This window comes from Mustela erminea, chromosome 7, assembly GCF_009829155.1.
Source record: "Mustela erminea isolate mMusErm1 chromosome 7, mMusErm1.Pri, whole genome shotgun sequence".
Taxonomy (NCBI): Eukaryota; Metazoa; Chordata; class Mammalia; order Carnivora; family Mustelidae; genus Mustela; species Mustela erminea.
In genome coordinates this window covers 23523984-23546165 of record NC_045620.1, presented here as the reverse complement: position 1 = coordinate 23546165, position 22182 = coordinate 23523984, and the positions used below count along the sequence as shown (strand labels likewise).

Genomic DNA, 22182 nt, shown 5'->3' with positions numbered 1-22182 from the left:
GGCTCCATCCCAGGACCCTGGGATCATGACCCGAACCAAAGGCAGAGGTTTTAAATCCACTGAGCCACCCAGGCGCCCCTCATATGTCATTTTTAAAACTTCCAGTAGTTCTCTCTTTCTTCTCATTTCAAATTACAATTCTGCTTTTCTGGATAACTGCTTTTCTGGATAACTAGGTCTGGATAACTAGCTCCATCCACCTCTGTGTTCTTAACTTCCGCTATTCCCTACCACACCCTTTATTCTAAACAAGTCATTCTCATTGATATACTGGGTACATAAAGGTTTCTTTCCCATTTTCTTGCCTTTGCCCATTTCCTTCTGCTCCTGTCTACCTAGTCAAACTCCACCAATTCTACGCAGCATTCCCTGATCATCTAGTCCATGATCATCTTTTAATCTTTTGAACAATTTCTGTACTTAGAATTTGTGTCAACAAAACTTTCAGATTTCAACACCGCTACCAAAAACAAAACAAAACTAAGTGATAGTAAAACTCAGTTTTTTGCATCCTTATTGATACATGTAAATGTGGTTCATACTTTTACATAATCTATGCCTACTCTTATCACTTAAAAATATTTTTGAATATTTACATGTACATGATGTAGTTTTTTTTTTTTAAGGTTTTATTTATTTGACAGAGATCACAAGTAGGCAGGGAGGCAGGCAGAGAGAGAGTTGGGGGTGGTGGGAAGGCAGGCCCCCTGCTGAGCAGAGAGCCCGATATGGGGCTCGATGTGGGGCTCGATGTGGGGTTCGATGTGGGGTTCGATGTGGGGCTCGATGTGGGGCTCGATGTGGGGCTTGATCCCAGGACCCTGGGATCACGACCTGAGCCAAAGGCAGAGGCTTTAACCCGCTGAGCCACCCAGGCTCCCCTACTTGATGTAGTTTTAACAACAGATCTAATTTTGTATACTGGTTTCTAGCTGTGTGGCCCTCGGGAGAATTTCCTCTGTTTCCTGAGCTTTGGTTTTCTTATCTATAAAATTAGGATAATCTGTATTTCATAGGGCCATATAAAAATGTAATGAGGCCTTTTGCCTTATTGCATCCAAGAGAAAAAGATGAATCCCAGTAGCTCTCCTGGAGCCATCTTAGGAAGTTTGGTCAGGGTTCTCCTTGCTGCCTGTGCTCAAAACATCATGCTCTGATTGGGCAACACAGCCTCAGTATGGGCTGCCAGTGTTTCCATCAATACACAAAGGATATAAACTTCATTAAGTTGGATTAAGTAAGCTTCTTTGAAGGGGTCATCCAAGATACCTACCTTAACCGCAGATATCCAGGATAACTATTTTAATGCTAACTCATTTACATAAAATAAAAATCCTTCAATTATGAGTGTTTTAATATGAAAAAAAAAAAGATTCAATGAGGGGACATGTCTGATTCAGTCAGTAGAGCCTGTGAGTCTTGATCTTGGGGTTTTGAGTTCAAGATCCACCTTGCATGTAGAGATTACTTAAAAAGAAAATCTTTTTGACAAAAAGATTCGGTGAGATTAGCCCAGTGCCCGGTACAGGAATGGCATTCACTAAAATACCACCTCCCATTTGCTCTCTTTAGTGGCTGTTTAGTCTTCTGTTATATTACTGCTAGTACTACTAGTTTTCATCAGGTTTTTTGTTTTTGTTTTTTTTTTTTTAACTGTTGGGCTCTTGGGTTGTTTCCAATTTCACTGTTATAAATAGTGTTACTATAAACATGTCTTTAGCAATCACTTCATTTTTTCTTTGGCATTTTTTTCTTATAGTGTGTTCTCCAAAATTGAGTTAGCAGATGAAAGGGTATAAAAAATTTTATGTCTCTTGTCAGTCATCGCCCTGGTATCCAGTAAGATTATGACAATTTCTTACAATGCCATTATCATATGAGTATCTCTTTTATAGTGCCACTCTGGCACTGGGTTTATCTTTTTATTTTTTAATCTTCGTTAGTTTTATAGGTACATAATGGCACCTTGGGAATGACTTAATTTGGATTTCTTTTTTTTTTTTTAAAGATTTTATTTATTTGACAGAGAGAGAGAGAACACACAAGCAGGCAGAGAGGCAAGCAGAGGCAGCGAGAGAAGCAGGCTTCCCGCTGAGCAAGGAGCCCAATGCGGGACTCCATCCCAGGACCCTGGGATCATGACCTGAGCCGAAGGCAGCGGCTCAACCAACTGAGCCACCCAGGCGTCCCTAATTTGGATTTCTTGAATTGATTGCAAGTTGTACATCATATAATTTAGCTTTCAGCTATATTCTGTCTTGTATGTTCAGAAGTATTTCATACGTTCGTCTTACCTTTCCAATTAGATTGTATAAACTGAATCATGTAACCTTGAGCAAGTCACTTTACCTTTATGAATTTGGTTTCTTATTGGTGAAATGAAGAGGTGATAATCTCTAAAGTGTTCCTTTCATTGTTAAAATTCTAAGAGTGTCTCTCCTTTCCTTTCTAGCTCCTGATTCTGTACTGACAATATCCTAAGTGCTCTGCAATTACATGTTTTACCTGTTGAATACGTTTTCTCTGGAATAGCCAGGGGAATATTTTAAGATTATTAATCTGATCATGTCGCTGTCCGTGAAATCCTACAATGGCTTTCCATTTCTCTTAGGATAAATATCAAATTTCTTATCATGCCCAGAAGGATTGCATGATCTGCCCATTTTATGCACCAATTCCTGCTATTCTTTCTCTTATTCTTAGTGCTTCAGCTTCAAGGAGTTCCTCTGAACCCATACCCTTGGTTCCTTTCTATCCCATGGACCTCTGTTCCTGGCGGGGAAGTGGAGAAAAACTCTTACTCATCTTTTAAATTTTAGCAAAAATGTTTTCCTCAGGGCAATTCACTTCTTGATTTAGTAACTGTATAACCTAGGGCAAGTTATTTAACTCCTTTTAGCCTTGATTTAAATCAATGAAATGAGAATGAAAATGAAGTGTACCTCTCATGGCTGTGGTAAAGACTAAATAAGATAATACATATCAAGAGCTGAAAGTGACATTTGGCACATAGCAAGTAACACTTGGGCAAGTCTCAGTAGGAGAAAGAGGTACTCATTAAATCATTGCTGAGAGTGAAGGAACAAATTAAAGACTATATCAGAAGACTCTGTAGGTAAAAGATTTCTTCCTTTCACTAATAAATTTGTTAAAAAAATTTACCTGTTAACCACAATATGCTAAGCATTGTGATAGCACTAGGTGGCTATGATTTGAATAAATGATGAAAAATGAAATGGCAGTTTTGAGGCAAGAAGGAAGGTATTTGAGTCAAAATTAGCTCATGGGAATAGGTGGGTTAAGAAAGTATCGGTGATAAGATTAGACAGGTAGACGAGGGATCTAGACCGTGGGTACTAGAGTACAGGGCAGAGAAGTTGTAAATTGTTCCTGTCATAGACTGGTAAACCATCTGAGAATAAATATGTCCGAGAATCTTAGTGATGTCTGGGCTTTCCTTTCTGTTGCAGAGTTTTGGGGAGACATTGCCAAGGAATTTTACTGGAAGACCTCATGTCCTGGCCCATTCCTCCAGTACAATTTTGATGTAACTAAAGGAAAAATCTTCATTGAGTGGATGAAAGGAGCAACCACTAACATCTGCTACAACGTACTGGATCGAATTGTCCACGAGAAAAAACTTGGAGATAAAGTTGCTTTTTACTGGTAAAAACATCTATCTTGAAGTCTAAGACAGATAAAAAGTTACATTTATATAGTAAATGTAACTCACATTTATATAGTGTTTCATAGTTCACAGAGTACTTTAAAATCTATTAATTCATTTGATGCTTGCAACAACCCAGCAGAGTAGGTAAAGTATCATTAATTTAACCTCAGATGAGGAAAAATACCTCAAGTGAGTTAAATGACAGCCCAAAAATTGCTTAACTAGTATGGGACTGAACTGACATTCAGAACCAAGTGTCCTGATTTCTAGTCTAGTATTCTCGGCTTGTAGTGGGAGAGAAAAGAGGGGAGAGGGTATATGGAAGCAAACAGGACTGAGTATCATTCTTTCTCATTTTGCTTTGGGACAAAATGGATATTAAGTTTTTTGCTACCGGGACCACTATTGTCATCACTATCTCTGCGTGAGCTATAATACCTGTTGGTTCATAATCCTTTCTGGAGTTTCCCTGGTGTAATGTGAAACTGGCTCCCATTAACAGAGGGCAGGGGTAGGGGTGCCTGGGTGGCTCAGTGGGTTAAGCCGCTGCCTTCGGCTCAGGTCATGATCTCAGTATCTTGGGATCGAGCCCCACATCGGGCTCTCTGCTCAGCGGGGAGCCTGCTTCCTCCTCTCTCTCTGCCTGCCTCTCAGCCTGCTTGTGATCTCTCTCTGTCAAATAAAAAAATAAAATCTTTAAAAACAACAACAACAACAAAAAACAGAGGGAAGGGGTAGACTGAAGAAAGAGGCAGGCCACTCCGGGTTGGTAGGTGGCAGTTTTAATAAGCAAAGAGAACTTACGTACTAAGCTTGTTTGGGGCAGTAGCAAGATGAATGGATCACTGCACGTGCCCTCCAAATCTTAAAAGTTTGTAAAGAGGTCCTAAGTGGACTTGGTACTGTGCAGGTATTTTCAATACTACATTGCAAGGCTGTGTCCTTGGAGTAGCCTCTGGGAGCATGAAAGGCAAGTGGAACCCACATTCCAAGGACATGGAAGGGGGTAAGAAGTCTCCAAGTGCCAAGGTCCAACTCATGGGTCAGTCAGGTAAATCAGCATTCACATCTTTTCGATGACATTCCCCAGTGGTGTCAGACACTATGCTCAAATGCTTAACAAATATCTTATTTGATAATCACAACAAGAATGCACTGTTTTCCTCAGTTTCCAGGTGTGAAAACAAATTCTAAGATGTTAAGTGACTTATCTGAAGCCATACAGCTAGTAAGAAGTAGGATTGACATTCAAACCCAGGTAGTACAGTTATAGAGTTTACACTCACAGCTGTGACACTGTTATCCCTCTAATTCTTAACATTAGCTTTTCAGTAGCTTTGCAATATAGGTGAAGAACTGAGGCACAGAGAGTTGAAATAATGAAGAAAGTCATAGGGTAAATAAGTGGTATAGTTGGGATTCAAACCCAAGTCTGTGTGGCTCCTTGTTGGTAACACTAAGTTATGCTGCCTCCCCAGTGGGAACTTTTTTTTTTTTAAGATTTATTTGAGGGAGAGAATGTGCGCTAGCACGGGGTTGGAGAGGGTTTGCTGGGCAGAGAAAGAGGGAGAAACTTAAGCAGATACTGTGCTGAGCATGGAGCCTGATGTAGGGCTCGATCTCACAGCCCTGAGATCATGACCTGAGCTGCAACCAAGAGTCAGTTGCTGCACCGACTGAGTCACCCAGGTGCCCCAACTTTTTTTTTTTGTGGGCTCTACACTAGCAGAGCCTAACATGGGGCTTGAACTCATGACCCCAAGACCCAAGACCTGAGATCAAGAGTCAACTGCTTAACCTACCTATGCACCCGGGTGTCCCCCTGCACAGTGGGTACTTTTCAAGACCTCCTCCTTCCAGCAATATAGCTTATAAGTGATATTACTATACTGAACCCAAATAGAACCTTTTTTTTTTAAGATTTTATTTATTTATTTGACAGAGATCACAAGCAGGCAGAGAGGCAGGCGGTGGGGGGGAGCAGGCTCCCTGCTGAGCAGAGAGCCCCCCAAATAGAACCTTGAAGTTCCAGTATTTGGGATGTTGTCTCTGCCTCCATCCCTGAGTACTTTGAGAATTGATCTGTTTCTTTTTAAGTGAGCCAGTAGGAGCAGCTTGGATGTTTCATGGGAGAGTTCATTGGTACTTAGTCAAAATTTGCCCAGTTTGTTTGACGTATTGATAAGAGCTCTAATGTGAGCTCAGCTCTGCTATTCATTAGCTATATAACACAGGCAAGGCATTTAACTCTCTGAGAGTCCATTTCCTCTTCCATAAAACGGGGATAATAATTTCACCTTTGTCCTTTCTCATTAGATTGTTATGAAAATCAAATGAGATGATGTTGTGAAAGCATATATTTACTTACTGGAAAACACTGTACAAATGTGAGTGGTCTGTTCACATTGCCATTGCTCAGTTTGTGGTTACTTTGCCATCGAAACTCGGTCTTTACTGTCTGTTGGGACTTTCTTTAGCTCCTGTCCTGGAACTTTATGGCTTGAGCTCTGGCTGACACTGGGTTCACCTCCTAAGTTCCTTAGGTATCAGAAAATCTTTAAAGTGGGGCGCCTGGGTGGCTCAGTGGGTTAAGCCGCTGCCTTCGGCTCGGGTCATGATCTCAGGGTCCTGGGATCGAGTCTCGCATCGGGCTCTCTGCTCAGCGGGGAGCCTGCTTCCCTCTCTCTCTCTCTGCCTGCCTCTCCATCTACTTGTGACTTCTCTCTGTCAAATAAATAAATAAAATCTTTAAAAAAAAAAAAAGAAAATCTTTAAAGATATGTAAAGAAGATGCTTGTGTCTAATGTTTCCTGGTTTGAAGTAGTTCAGGTGTGTGATGAAAGTCTGAGAAAACGTAGGCCAGACTTGTTCAGGTACTGGAGATTGCTCCAGAATTCTGAAGCCCTTCTTTCTAGTTCCCCCACCATCCAGACCTGAACAGGATCTAGAGAGCTTTTCTTTCCACATGTGTAAAATGAGAGTAGTAGACTAGATCAGTGTTTTCTAAAGAATGCTTCAGAAACTACTCGTTACTAGAGATAATAGCAGGGGTTTAATTCTTGAAACAAATGAGTCTAAGAAACACTATTTAATAAATTGCTTTTGTGTGATTTCTAGTGTGTGTTAACAGTAAAGCCTCCTAGAATTCCTACAGTAAAGATACCTGATTAATTTTTTTAAACATGGTATTACTCAATTTTACTCGAGCTCCAGACACTTTTTGCAGCATGCTATTAATACTATAAGAAGCAGTATTCCATGGATACAAATTTGGGAAGCACTGGACTATATAATTTCTAAATTTTTTTTTTTAAAGATTTTATTTATTTATTTGACAGAGAGAAATCACAAGTAGATGGAGAGGCAGGCAGAGAGAGAGAGAGAGGGAAGCAGGCTCCCTGCTGAGCAGAGAGCCCGATGCGGGACTCGATCCCAGGACTCTGAGATCATGACCTGAGCCGAAGGCAGCGGCCTAACCCACTGAGCCACCCAGGCGCCCATAATTTCTAAATTTGTATCTAGTACAAAATTCTGTAACTCCCACAACAAGACATCTTCACCCATTTTTACATTGGTCACTCAACCAACAAGAATTTTTAAAGATCTTGGATGGTCAGTATATTAATATATTACTTGGATGGTCATATATTAATATATTGAGGAAATAGGGGTAGAGGAATATGAGACAAGTACCACATGGGACATTATTATTCAGTTATTTTATGTTAATAATAAAGTAAAACCAAGCTATAAATAAATCACATTTGTTATAAAAAAGTAAAGCACAAATAGGCCAGATATTTGGTTATTTCCCATTTTTTACCTCCACATTTTAAGTAGTATGTTTATACTGCATACTTTAGAAAGCATGACTTCTTATTATGATAGATGAGAATTTGCTTTTTATATATTACTCCCACTTCTTTTTCTCATCTATCTAGCTGTGTTTTTTAGTTAATTTAAAACCAGTGTTTACGTAAGAGTAATATATTATGATTGCATTTCCGTATATGCATTTCCTTTTTTGTTTTTCTGAAGTTTAAAATTGCCTGCCATTTTTTACTTGCATTTGCCTTTATCATGTTCTCAATACTTTTCAAACTCTGTATCATACCATTTATTCTTTGAAGTCCTTCATTTCTTCTAAAATTTTGTTTTGGAGTCTGCCTTCTTCCTGCTCAAATTTTTATTAATTCCCTTTATTAAAAAAGTTTTATTGGGGCGCCTGGGTGGCTCAGTGGGTTAAGCCGCTGCCTTCGGCTCGGGTCGTGATCTCAGGGTCCTGGGATCGAGTCCCGCATCGGGCTCTCTGCTCAGCAGAGAGCCTGTTTCCTCCTCTCTCTCTCTCTGCCTGCCTCTCTGCCTACTTGTGATTTCTCTCTGTCAAATAAATAAATAAAATCTTAAAAAAAAAAAGTTTTATTTATTTTTTTGAGAGAGAGAGAGTGCCTGCATGCACAGTGAGGGAAGGGGCAGAGGGAGAGGGAGAATCCTGAAGCACAGAGCCCAGATACGGTGCTTGATCCCAGAACCCCGAGATCATGACCTGATCCGAAATCGAGTCGGTTTCTTAACTGACTGAGACACTTAGGCACCCTTATTAATGCTTTTTAAAATGACATCTTTTCCATGATTTACTCCAGTTGATAAACTTCTTAGGGTGCCACAATATGACTTTCTTTTCAACCTAAACTATGTCATTTATATAGCTCTAGTGGCATTAGCAAACCATATTTATAGCTCATTGCTTGTTTGGGGCATGCTCCGAAATAATGCACAGAGGAGATAGTGCTCTTAGAACCATATTAAGGAAGAATTTGGCCTTTTACTTTTGGCTTGACGCGTTGTTTGTGGAATAATAGTATTTTTAGAACTTGAAGTGATCATTTAGACTCCATCTAGGCCAATTCTTTTTACAGATGGATAGATTAAAGACACGGTTGGCTAAGTGATTTGCTTAAAGGTTATATACCTGGTTGGAGACAGAGTTGAGATCAGTCTCCAGATATCCCCACTCCTAGTCTGCTATTCTTTTCTTCACCGTATGATCCTACTTCATTATTCAAGTTGTCCAACACTAGGCTGTGATAGTTGAAAAGAGTAATTTGCTTATTAGTCAAATTAATTTGAATTAACCTTAAATTCATTTGCTTACAAATATGAGATAAAATGTGTTATCACGTGTTAATGGCTCAGATCTTGGTGTCATAGAATGGACATTCTCTTTGGAACACCAAATGGGCCTACATAAATCAGCTGCAAAGCAATAATGGGGCCCAAATTGCAAAGAGCCACTTACACAAAAAGTTCACAGATGGGAGAAAGCATGTAAGGAGGCAGTATGATAACAGGAGAATAAGTTTTGGTGTCTGGCTAACCTGAGTCCTGTTTCTGCCACTACATAGCTGTATGATTTTGTATAAATTATTTAATCTCTTTTAGCCTCAACTGTAAAATGTGGATAAAAGTTTCCATTTCATAGAATTATTGATTGAATAGTATAACAAACTGATGTGTCCAATTCCTGGCACATTGAAAGCACTCAATAAATATTAGCCATCATTACTATTATATTGGGACAGTGAGAAGACCAAATTTGTCTGGAGTGAAGAGTTCATAGAAGGAACAATTTATTCGTTCAATAAATACTTTTGTGAACTTGCTACATACCAGGAACTATTCTGAACAATATTCATGCCTTTGTGGAGGTTATATTTCAGCTTGAGGAGAGAGACAATAAACAAGCCGGTAAATATATAACAGGTAGTGATAAGTGCTATAGAAAACTACAGCATGGCATAAAGGAAAAGGGAATGGCAACAAAGAATGGGGGTTGATAAGGGAAGAACTGTCTGATAAAGGTGGCATTTGAGCAGACATTTAGGAAGGAAATGGAGTCTGCCATGTGGATATTTGGGTTGGGAAGGAGAAATATTCCAAGTACATGGAAGAGCAAGTGCAAAAGCCCTGAGGTAGGAATGTGCTGCTGCTTGGCTGAAGACTAGCTGGGAAGTTAGTGGAGCTGAAGCAGTGTGAACTAGAAAAAGAGAGAATATTAGGAATAAGGTCAGCAGGACACTAGATCATGTAGAAGCTTGAAAGTCAATATAGGCTTTCAGGTTTTATTTATAGTGAAATAGGGAATCACTGGACTGAGCACAAAAATGATGATTTGATGTATTTAGAATCTTTCTGTCTTATGTATTGAGAATAGACAGAAGGCAAGAGTAGAAGCAGAGATGACAATTAGGAAGCTATTTTGGAAATCAGATGAGCAAATGTTGGTGATTTAGACCATAGTAGTATCTTTTTTAAAAGATTTTATTTATTTATTTGACAGAGAGAAATCACAAGTAGACGGAGAGGCAGGCAGAGAGAGTGAGGGAAGCAGGCTCCCTGCTGAGCAGAGAGCCCGATGCGGGACTCGATCCCAGGACCCTGAGATCATGACCCAAGCTGAAGGCAGCGGCTTAACCCACTGAGCCACCCAGGCGCCCTAGACCATAGTAGTATCTTGAAGATGGTTAGAAGTGGTCAAAATCTGGATCTAGTTTGAGTGAAGAGCCCATGGAGTTTGGGGACTTGGATTGGATATGGGGAGTGAGACAAAGAGGAGTCAAGGTTATCTTCAACAGTAGATGAGGTCCAGGAATGGGAGATCTTGACTATTTTTTTGGAAACCTGTGAAAGGATTATATGCAGGGGAATGATGTGGTCATAACTGGGTTTAAGAAGATTAATCTGGATACATATGAAAATAGGAGTGTGAAGCCAGATTGCTTGAAGTTTATTATCCAGGACAGAGGTACCTGAACTGGGTTACTGCTGGTGGGAATGGAATGGAAAGATGAAATTTTAAAGTAATTTGGAGAGGGCGCCTGGGTGGCTCAGTGGGTTAAGCCGCTGCCTTCGGCTCGGGTCATGATCTCAGGGTCCTGGGATCGAGTCCCGCATCGGGCTCTCTGCTCAGCAGGGAGCCTGCTTCCTCCTCTCTCTCTCTCTCTGCCTGCCTCTCTGCCTACTTGTGATCTCTCTCTGTCAAATAAAAAATAAAAAATCTTTAAAAAAAATAATTTGGAGAAAAGAAAAAACATAGGTAACTTCATGTGTTGGTGGAGAGATAAAGTTGAGAAGAGTCAATATTCCGTTTACTCTATATAACATTTTACCTTTTTCAAAGACACATGCTCATCTGATCCAAAAGCTAAATTTGCCCTCTAAATAAGTGATTTCAACCTCTCTTGTACTTTCTTCCTCCTAGTGTGGCCTTAGAGGTGTTAGTAGGGGCTTAATGCATTTGTGTGAGAAGGTGATTGGTGACAAAAGTTACTAGAATAAGCATTCAGGGAGAGATAGTCAGTGAGGGATGTTAGGGGTAGTGGAAGGAGTAGGGACTGGCTAGTTGAAGAGACACTAGGGGATTAATTAAAGGATTTGTGGGGAAAGGGGGAAAGAGTGGTTGATGGCTATGATTCTGGCAATTTATACTAACTGCTAAATCTCTAGGTTATTCCAGAAGAGGACCCCAGTCTTCAAAACACATGAAATTTAGTATAGTCTGTTCCTTCCACTGTTTGTTTTCAGTTGCCTCTAGCAGTCATCATCTCTGTGCCTTCTTACTTCTCATCCTCTGCTGAATCATTGCCCTGTAGCCTCGGGCTATTATTAATTCTTCCTTAGAAACCAGAGCTTCTGAGAGGCAGGTGACTTTAGGAGTGACCTTTGGACAGAAACTGCTCTTAGAATCCCAAGTGTGCTCCCAAGTATGAATTCCAGAGTGTGGTATTTAGAATTCCCCAGATACCTGTGAGGTATGTGTATGTGTCTTTGAGAAGGTGGGAAAGTGAGATAAGCCCATGTTCTGACAGGGAGAAGATTGTCAAGGTGATACGGAAAGCCAGATCCCAAAGTGTGTACTGTCCTAGCATTCATATGGAAGGGCTCTGTTAATTACCGAGGTACATGTCCTGGAATTCCTTTCAGTGATATGGGAAGGGAAGGACTTTTTTGTCCTCCCTCTCTGTCTTCACTGGTTTCACAATGGTGTATTTACTAATTAAAATGTACATGGTATGGAAAAACACTTAAGGAAGAAGATGGCCTCAGACCATCTCTTCCCTTCTCTGGGCTTTCCCTTTTGGGGAGTGGTAGAGGATTAACTATAGATACTCTGCAAGGTCCTTCTTCTGCCTCTTATATAGTTCAGGAGTCTATGATTGTTTCTGAAGAGGAAGTGGTTTTTAGAAGTTCTGATGCAACCTATAGGGACTTTATGGTGACTCAGTAGGTGGGCTGGGTTTCTGTTTGAGATGGTGAAATAAAGGCAGGATTTCAGAAGGTTGAAGGTGAAAGGGCTGAGGTAGAGAGTCTGTACCCCTTGCCTGGGGGCAGTACTAGTGCTGGTAGCATATACTTTCTGCCAGTGGAGGTATGTGAGGAAATAACTGTTGCTGGGAACAGGCTTTCTCCAGTTTGAATCAGGTAGGCAGATTGTGGAGGAGGGCAGCAGGATTTCATGTTTAGGGTGAATCTCTAATCTGTTTCTTTCACTTCTCCCTGAGTTTCATGACCATTGATGCCTTAAAGAATTCCCTGAAGTGGTAAAAATGAGACAAGTAGGCTGCATTGTCCAAGTCACTGGTCAGTTTTTAGAAGTGGGTGGGATATGAATAATAGATGTGTATTGTCATTTGTTATAGATTAGTATATTATTATATATGCTAATATATGTGATACTAAGAATGTAATAAATGGAAACTGTCTTGAAGCCTGATTCAGTGTCCTGAGCTCCTGTCAACTTTCTTCAGTTTGTGTCTAGGCGTGAATTCTTATACCAGTGTGTTTAGTAAACAATGAGGAGAATGGCTTTAGGTAATGCCCTTCTCTGAGCTTTCTTTTTCCCACCTGTAAACTGTAGGGGATGAACAGGATACTTGTTGAAGTTACTTCTAGCACTGACCTTTAGAATTGCTGTCCCATATGTGGGAAACTGCAGTGACAGGGCAACTGGGAGAAGTTGGAGGTAGGGTAGGAACCCAGTGGTGACTTCTTGTCTCTTAAAGGTAGCAGATAGTCAGATGGGAGCATGGGCTCTTGCTTTAGGGTACAAACTCTAAGTACAGAAGGCATGGAGATGAGGATGGGCCTTCCTTTTTGGTTTTGGTTTGAGAGAAACTGGGCACTGAAAATGATCCTCAGTGTCTGATACCTTAAACCTCTGAGAATTTGAGATTCTCAGTTCTAATCCTTTGAGGTCATTTATTTATTTTTTAATTTTTAAAAGATTTTACTTATTTATTTGAGAGAGAGCGAACACAAACGGGGAGGAGCAGAGGGAAAGGGAGAAGGGGACTCCCACCTGAGCAGGGAACCCCACATAGGACTTGATCCTGGGATTCCAGGATCATGACCCAAGCCAAAGGTGGATGCTTAACCGATTGAGTCACCTGAGTGTGCCCCTCCTTTGAGGTCATTTAGTCCACTTCCTAAACAAAGCAGGAATTGTAGTCCCAATATCTCCATCCCCAACAATCTCCATGTATGATCATTCTGATTTTGGAACACTACCAAGACCACAGAGTTCATTCACTATCTGTCCCATTGTTGGGCATCTCTGCTACAAAGTTCTTAGATATATTCCCTCACTATAACTTTCTCTCCTCTTCCTTTGGTTTTCCTTCTGTTTTCTAGGGCTACATAAAATAATCCTATTTTGTGATATTTGAAGGCAGTTATTATATCCCTTTGCTGGGCTGAATATGGAATTATAAAAATTTAAATCTAGAAGATGTCTTGAAGATCATCTAATTCAGTAATTTTCAATGTTTTTAAGGCATTAGAATCCTTTTGTTCAAATAAAAATTGTATGTATAGTGATTAACAGCAGTAGGCTTTGGACTCTGCCTGGATTTCAATCCTTATTTTATCTAATACTTCTTAGTTGGACAAGTTGTGTCCCTTTTAATTTTTTATTTTTTAAAGACTATTTATTTGAGAGAGCATATGGGCAGGGGAAGAACAGAGGGAGAAGGAGAAACAGACTCCCCACTGAGCAGGGAGCCCCAACATAGGACTCTATCCCAGTACCCTGAGATCATGACCTGAGCCAAAGGCAGCTGCCCAACCAACTGAGTCACCCAAGTGCTCTGCCTCACCTCTTTAAACCTCAATTATTTTCCTATCTATAAATGGGAATAATAACAGTTTCTATGACATAGATTATTGTGAAGAACAGTTAGAATAATCTGTATAAAGGGCTTACTGCTTGGTAAACTGTGTGTTAGCTATTTTTATCATTATTACCATAGCCCTATACCTGAAAGAGGCAAGAGCAGAGTTAATCTGGTTGAAACATGAACGAGAAGACCAGAACCACATTCTTTTGGCTTCTTCACCAGGTCACTGTCACTGTCACTGAGGTCCCTGTAAGGTATATATGTGGAACATCTAGCGATTTGTAAAGCTCTGTTTGAAAACCCCTAATCTGATCTAGTGTTCTTATTTTATGGATGAGGTAATACCGAGTCCACATTCCCAGATTTCTTATATGATGTGGTTTCCTGAACAACTCCTTTATCAACCATGTCAGTCTCCTCTGGATACACTATAGTTGGTCAGTATCTCTAATGAAGTATTCTAGCTATGTTAGCTATGGTCTGCCTTGGGCAGGGAACTATTACCATTCTTTGTTCTAACTTTACATATCTAAGATTACATTAGTTCCATTGACAGCCATACTCTACCATCCAATTTACAATCTCCTACAATACCTAAGACTTTTCTATTTATTCTAATGATAAACTGTCTCCTTTATACTTTACTTTTTTGAACCTGGTTATGGTTTACAACACTGTTTAACAGATGAGGAACTTGAGGCTTAGAGATTGGAAGTGATATGTATGGCCAGTCACATTGCAATTGTAACTTGTTCTGGACAGAACACTTATATTCTCTGTTGTAGACACTATGCTTATTTACATAGCCTTTGCTTCTTTGACAGTTTTACACTTGTGGTGAGTCAGGCCTCAATTTGCCATTTGTCTAACCAGTAGTTTATTTTGAGGTTTTAGGGCTAGCTTTAGAAATGTTGACTACAATTTATAATTTATAAGGCTAAAGACATTAAAGGGCAAACCTCAAAGAAATAACATCCTTTCCTCAGCTGAGATGTGCTCATTTATCCACTTATCAAACAATTTTCTACTGGATATCTACCATATGTAGTCTGCACACTACCTTGAGAGTAGTGGATAAGGGGCATGGGGCGAAGGCAAAGGGACAGTAAGCAGGCACCGGCAGTAGTTCAAGAAAAATATAAAAATGGAGATAAGGGTAGAGGTTATGAAAAGTGGTCAGATTTTGGAATATTTTGAAGGCAGAGCCAGTAGGATTTGCTGATGAACTTGATGAGTGGTCAGGAGCTGGGTTTGTCACAAAACCTATGTGGCTCCATGGAGACCCTCTAGGAAATCGCCTCAATCAAGAGCTGAAACTGATTAGCAAGTGTGGGCTCTGGAACAAATGTGAGGTCTGGAGGGTTAACTTGACTCTGGCCAAGATCCATAAGGCTGCCTAGGAGCTGCTCATGCACATCTCTATTTCAAGGTAACACTTGCTGCAACAGTTCATCTGTATCCAGGTGCTGGATGAGGGCAAGATAAAGGTCCTTCAATGTAGAGTCATCTTTATTTGACTTTCAGGACCTCAACATTCTATCTTTTTAGTCTTATAGCCCACCAAATGTAGCTTAAGGTCTAAACTGAATTGGTTTGCTATTTAATTTTATATCAAATGATGGAGATTTAAAAAAATTTCACAAATATTTCAGCAGGGACCTCCCAAAGAGTTTGTAGTTTAAAATTTTTATGAAGTAAGGATTTTTTTGAAACTGAAAGTATGACTGTCACTCAAGTAAGAATAAAGATAATTTAACTGCATGAGGACAGGCAGAACACATAGCACAAAATATAGTCCTTAAATCAAATATGTGTAACTGTGTAACTTTATGAAAAAACACCAGCAGTAGTTGAAAATATTCCTTGGGATTGGTATTGGCCTGTAGATTGGTCTGTGCTTTTCCACTTCTGTATCTAAGCTAATTAATGTTGTTCCCATCTCCCTGAATTGGTCTGTTCCTTATCTGAGCCAGTCTAAATCCTGCTTATTCTTTCATAACCATCTGAAATGCCATCTTCTTTGTGAAGGTTTTCCCAATTCTCACTTTCCAACCCTATTTCTTGTTCTCAGCAGGAATGAATAATAAAACCTATATCTAGAAAGCACATTTACTGAAATAGTTCCCTCATTTACAGTTGAAGCACCTAAGGCTCAGAGAAGTAAAATAATTTGTAAAAGCTTTCATGTTTTAAGAAGTTGCAAAACTTGACTTGAAACCCAGTTTTCCTGAGCTCTTGCCCTGTCCATTCATTTCCCTGTCATTGCAGTATTCCTGCCCAGGGGCTGAGAGAGCTTCATCTGCAGGTGAAGATGGGCCTAAAAGAACAGCATGGCTGAATTTGATCACTTAAAATTGGGCCAGACCCTGGAGGAACCCAGGACATGGCTGAACAGTATGAACTTTATGCATTAGGGAACTTGTGATAATAAAGGATCCGAGAGCGCTGCCCTTATTCACTTGTTAATACTGGTATCTCATTGTGGTTTTGGTTGGCATTTCTCTAGTGGTTAGTGATGTTTGATGTGCTTATTGGCAATGTGTATGTCTTCTTTGGGGAATTGTCTATTCAAGCCCTCTGCCCATTTTTTAATTGTGTTGTTTTTGTTGTTATTGATCTTTAGGAGTTATGTATATATATTGTGGATATTAATCCCTTATGAGATACATGATTTGCCAATCTTTTCTCCCATGCTGGGGGTTGCCTTTTTACCATGGGGATAGTGTTTTTTTGATACACAAAATTTTAAAACTTTTATCAAGTCCAATGTCTATTTTTTCTTTTGTTTTCTGTGTTTATGGGGTCATAGCTGAGAAATCATTGCCAAATCCAGCATTATGAAATTTTTATCTTATGTTTTCTTAAAAGGATTTTATTGTTTTAGGTATTAAATTTAGGTCCTTGATTCACTTTGCGTTAATTTTTGTATATGCTTTTAGGTAAGGATCCAACTTACAGATAGCTGGGCTCCATGGACAATCTACTAGCTTCTAGCAGCAGGTTTTTCTTTTTTCTAAGATTTTATTTATTTATTTGACAGATAGAGAAATCACAAGCAGGCAGAGAGGCAGGCAGAGAGAGAGGGGGAAGCAGGCTCCCTGCTGAGCAGTGAGCTAGATGCGTGGCCTGATCCTAGGACATTGAGATCATGACCTGAGTCGAAGGCAGAGGCTCAACTCACTGAGGCACTCAGGTGCTCCTAGCAGCAGGCTTTTAAAAAATTAGTGTATAGATATTTATGATATGTGCCAGGCATATATTAGGTGCTTAGACATAGCAATAAAAAAAAAGAGATCTGGTCCTTATCCTCATGGGGCTCACATTCTGGGAGGGTGGGGCAAGATTTTTGCCAGTGAGCTGTAATTTTATTTAGGAAGAAAATGTCGGAGACAGTGTATTTTGCCTTATTTCTGCGAATGGGGGTCATGTCTCTAGGAACAAATGAGACTATACAAGTCCTTCTGTGACACTTCAGCACTGCCAAGGATTGTGAAGGTAGACATATGTAGGCATCCTTGCCAGAGGTTTTAGGTCTTTGAGGAAGTTCTCAGGATATTGAAGAGACTATGGTATGCATGATCTTGACCATGGGCTAAAGCTCAAAGTAAATGAGAGTCTCCTTCACTCTTTCTCATAGTGTTCCTGGAGATTCTTAGAAAAGAGGCTTCTCAGGATGCCTGGGTGGCTCAGTGGGTTAAAGCTTCTGCCTTTGGCTCAGGTCATGATCCCAGAGTCCTGGGATCCAGTGCCGAATCAAGTTCTCTGCTCAGCAGGGAGCACCCCCACCCCCGCCGCCGCCACCTCTCTGCCTACTTGTGATCTCTGTCTGTCAAATAAATAAATTTTAAAAAAATAAAGAAAAGAAAAGAGTCTTCTCTATGTCCATTTGGATACACTCCAAATTGGTGTAGTTGAACCAACACTAGCCTGGAAGTCAGAAACCTGGAACCTAGTTATAGATTTTCCTTAATCCCACCGTTAGCCTTGGCAAGCCACTTCCTCTGGATTTCTTGGATCTTTAAAATGGGGATAATTATACCTGCTCCAAGTATTGCTAAAGTATCTGTTAGGATCAGGTAAAAAATTATCCTCTAATGTAGTTTTATTCCATACTCGTGTAAGGGATTAGCTGAATTCTTACTTAAGCTACAGAGATACCATGTGAGACAGGCAGGTCAGGTTTTATTACTTAAAAAAAAAAAACTTTATTTATTTATTTAAGACAGAGAGAGAGAGAGAGAGAGAGAGAGAGAGAGAGAGAGAGAGCACGCAAGCATGAACAGGGGGAGGGGTAGAGGGAAGGGAGAGGTGATCTCAGCCAGACTCCATGCTGAGTGCAGACCCCAATGTGGGGCTCGATCCCATGATCCTGAGATCATGACCCGAGCCACCCAGGTGCCCCTTACTTTTATTTTATTTACTTCTATTTGTCTCTATCTCGGCTAAGTTCATTCTTCCCCCTGCCCCCTGCCTGCTATGTAACTTAAACCTCTTTTCTCTGCAACTGCCTTTTAGGATCCATTCTCCTGCCTCTGAAAGGAAGTAATGAGAATTGAGGAGTCTAAGATACATTAGAAATTATCCAGTCTAATACCAGTATTCTCCCTCTTCCCCTCTAATACTTTATGGAGAAGGAAACTGAGACTCAGAGAGAGGGGAAATTTTGTGTAAATTCATACATTGAATTAAGGGTAAATAATAAATCTAGGTCTGGTGACTCCAAATAATTATCTGAGGATCTTGTTAATAATCCAGATTCCTGGACCCTACCAGCCTATCAAATCAGAATCTCCAGAGGATAAGACTTCCGACTTGTATTTTTATATCCTCTTCAGATGTGGTGGGCAGTGGCAGCATACCTTTAAAATATTTGTTTGTTTATTTGTTTGTTTTGTTTTATTTTAGAGAGAGAGGGCATGAGCAGGAGGGGCAGAAGGAGAGGGAGAGAGAATCTCAGGCAGACTCCATGGTGAGTGAGGAGCCCACGGAGTTCAACATGGGGCTTGATCTCATGACCTTGAGATCACAACCCAAGCCATAACCAAGAGTTGGATGCTTAACTAACTGTGCCACCCAGGTACTCCAGAAAAATAATTTTGTATATTAGTGGTCTTAAACTTTAAAAATTATATACCTAAAAGAGTTTTGAAAAATTACTTAACTCTTTGCACATTTTATTTTTTTATTTTTTTTTAAAGATTTTATTTATTTATTTGTCATAGAGAGAGAAGTGAGAGCAAGCACAGGCAGACAGAGTGGCAGGCAGAGGCAGAGGGAGAAGCAGGCTCCCCGCCAAGCAAGGAGCCCAACGTGGGACTCGATCCCAGGACGCTGGGATCATGACCTGAGCCGAAGGCAGCCGCTCAACCAACTGAGCCACCCAGGTGTCCCTCTTTGCACATTTTAAAGTTCACATCTAAACATTATCATGAGATAAAATAATTGCAAAAAAAAAAAAATGGGGCACCTGGGTGGCTTAGTTGGTTAAGTGTCTCCTTTCAACTTTGGTCAGGATCCCAGGGTCCTGGGATCAAGCCCCATCTCAGGCTCCTTGCTCAGCAGGGAGCCTGCTTCTCCCTCTCTCTCCGACCCTCTCCTGGGCTCGTGTGCATGCACTCCAATGCATGCGTGCTCTCTCTCACAAATAAATCTTTAAAAAAGTAATAACTGGGGGCGCCTGGGTGGCTCAGTGGGTTAAGCCGCTGCCTTCAGCTCAGGTCATGATCTCAGGGTCCTGGGATCGAGTCCCGCATTGGGCTCTCTGCTCGGCAGGAAGCCTGCTTCCCTCTCTCTCTCTGCCTGCCTCTCCATCTACTTGTGATTTCTCTCTGTCAAATAAATAAATAAAATCTTTAAAAAAATAAAATAAAATAAAATAAAAAAGTAATAACTGCAAAAAATCTAATTTCCAATGTGTTTTATATCGTATACATGTATATATTTCATATATCTTTCTTGAAAGCTTGGAACTGCAAATTTAGCTCATATTATCTGTAGAAAACGTCCGCTATATAGCCTACTTTGCATAGCAAATTCTCACTGCTAACAATCAGCCAAATGAGATTTACTTTGTTAGAAAATGCCCAACTTCTTTTTCAAGTAAAATAAATATGATAACTATTGAATTAGAATTAGAATTAGAATTCTAAGACAAATAAGGCAAGTAGTGTTACCATGAGTCTGTCACCTGGATAAATTAAAATGTTACTCCTTTCAGCATAGATTTATTTTTTTTAAAGATTTTATTTATTTATTTGACAGAGAGAGATCACAAATAGGTAGAGAGGCAGGCAGAGAGAGAGAGAGGAGGAAGCAGGCTCCCTGCTGAGCAGAGAGCCCGATGCGGGACTCGATCCCAGGACCCTGAGATCATGACCCGAGCCGAAGGCAGCAGCTTAACCCACTGAGCCACCCAGGCGCCCTCAGCATAGATTTCTTAAGAAAGCTCTTTGATTTGCTCTCTTGGAAGCCTTTTCCTCTGAGGTTATAGTTCTCAAATTGTCCCTATGGCACTCTGGAAGGTTTTTTATTTTATTTTTTAACCTTGGTGTGGTGTAGATAAAATGTTGGATGAGAGAGAGATGGCATTTAAAATTTTTTTTATTTTTATTTTTAAAAGATTTCATTTATTTATTTGAGGGGGAGAGAGAGAGAGAGAGTGCATAGGCAGGGGGAGGGGTAGAGGGAGAAGAAAACTCCTTGCTGAACAGGGAGTCCAAAGTCGGGCTCGAGACTCAATCCCAGGACCCCAGGATCATGACCTGAGCCAAAGGCCCACCAGGCGCCCCATTTTTTTTTTTTTTTTAATAACGTGGGAGAAGTATATTTGTGAAGGAGAAAGTGAGAAAGGAGAACCAACGCCGACAGATCAGTGTTAGGGAAGATTACATATCGAAGTTGAGAATCTGGACACTTAGTCTTAAAACTTTTCCTGCTCAACTACCCATAGGAATAGAGTACCCTACCATGAAAACTAATGATTTAAACCATGCTATTTACCTAAATAATAGAGAACCATTGTAATAAATATTTTTTCATGTGTCAAAATTGAGACACCTGATGTACATATAAAACAGTGCCCTTGGCTGTTCTTTCCACTTTCTTTTTCTGCTCTAGGCATATTTCTGTTTTAGGCAACGTTCCAAATGCTGTGATAATAAAGGATCTGAGAGGACTTCCCTCATTTACTTGTTTTGGGTAAGGCTAGCAAGGGGCACAGTATGGAAGGAACGAGTTGGTATGTAAGAAGTAGGTATGTAAGCAGTGGGAAAGGGTTATTCTATACTGACCTAGGTCTGCCTTGTCAACAGAGAAGAGTTGCAGAATCCAACTGGCACCAAAGCCACCTAGGCTGAGGGGAACAGGCACAAGGTTCCTGGATCAAAGCCTGAAAACAGCTGGCATGAGGACAGGATGCAATAATAGCCTAGATTGCAAAGCACAAGTCCCACAACCTGAACCTTAACTCCAGGGGCTTATTGCCGTCTCTCCCATGGCAGAGTCCAGAACTGAGCCCAGTTTTAGGGGCTCAAGAAATTTTCCTTGATATTTCTCCAAATCCCATTCTGTGAGTTTTACATTATTCTTCTCCCTCTTCTCCCTCTGTGTCTGCCATTTCCCCCTGCCTGTCTAGCATCTGTCTACTTTGTTTGTATCCTCTATAATCCCCTTTCTTTCCACGTTTCCTCACTCTGATTAGCCTGGATCTGGCAGGTCATATGAGCAGAGAACCTCATTCATTCATTCATTCATTCATTCATTCATTCATTCTTGTACCCATTTATTTCACAATTATGTATTAAGTACCCACTGTGTGTCACATTATACGCTAAGCGCTGAGGAGGAAAAAGATAAAAATATGTCTTTTTTTTTTTTAATATGTCTTGTCTGCCTTTAAGGAACTTACAGTCCAGTGAAGTAAATAGATGCATACATATGACTATAACGTTAAAATAAATAAGTGCCAAATATTTAAGCAAATAGAAAGAGAATGAATGAATGAATGAATGAACAGTAATGAATGAATAAATGAATAGTGCTAAGAGGCAAACTTTCTGGAAAGGAAGATTTGTAAAGATGTCTGTTTTTCCAGATTAATCTGTATGTTGTTGCAATTCTAATCAAAATCACAAAAATTTAAAATTTGAGATATAATTCATACCATGCATCCTACCCAATTTAAGTGTAAAAGTTAATGATTTTTGGTATAGTTGCAGAGTTGTGCAATCACCATCATGACCTATTTTATTTTATAAAGATTTTCTTTATTTATTTGACACAGAGAGAAATTACAAGTAAGGAGAGTGTCAGGGAGAGGGAGTAGCAGGCTCCTGCTGA

The 22182-nt window shown here is 40.1% G+C and overlaps 1 protein-coding gene and 1 long non-coding RNA gene across 3 annotated transcripts in view; both read left to right on the top strand.

The window, feature by feature from the left end:
• Positions 1-22182, top strand: part of ACSS2 (acyl-CoA synthetase short chain family member 2) — a 47485-nt gene that overhangs the window by 2740 nt on the left and 22563 nt on the right. For both annotated transcript variants that reach the window (XM_032350883.1, XM_032350884.1), the window contains exon 2: positions 3471-3666. In XM_032350883.1, the coding sequence (XP_032206774.1) occupies positions 3471-3666 (196 nt within the window). The remainder of the gene's footprint in view (positions 1-3470; positions 3667-22182) is intronic.
• On the top strand, positions 13738-16311 carry LOC116595042. Its single transcript, XR_004287517.1, has 2 exons — positions 13738-14282; positions 16114-16311. It is a non-coding gene; the product is annotated as an uncharacterized LOC116595042 (long non-coding RNA).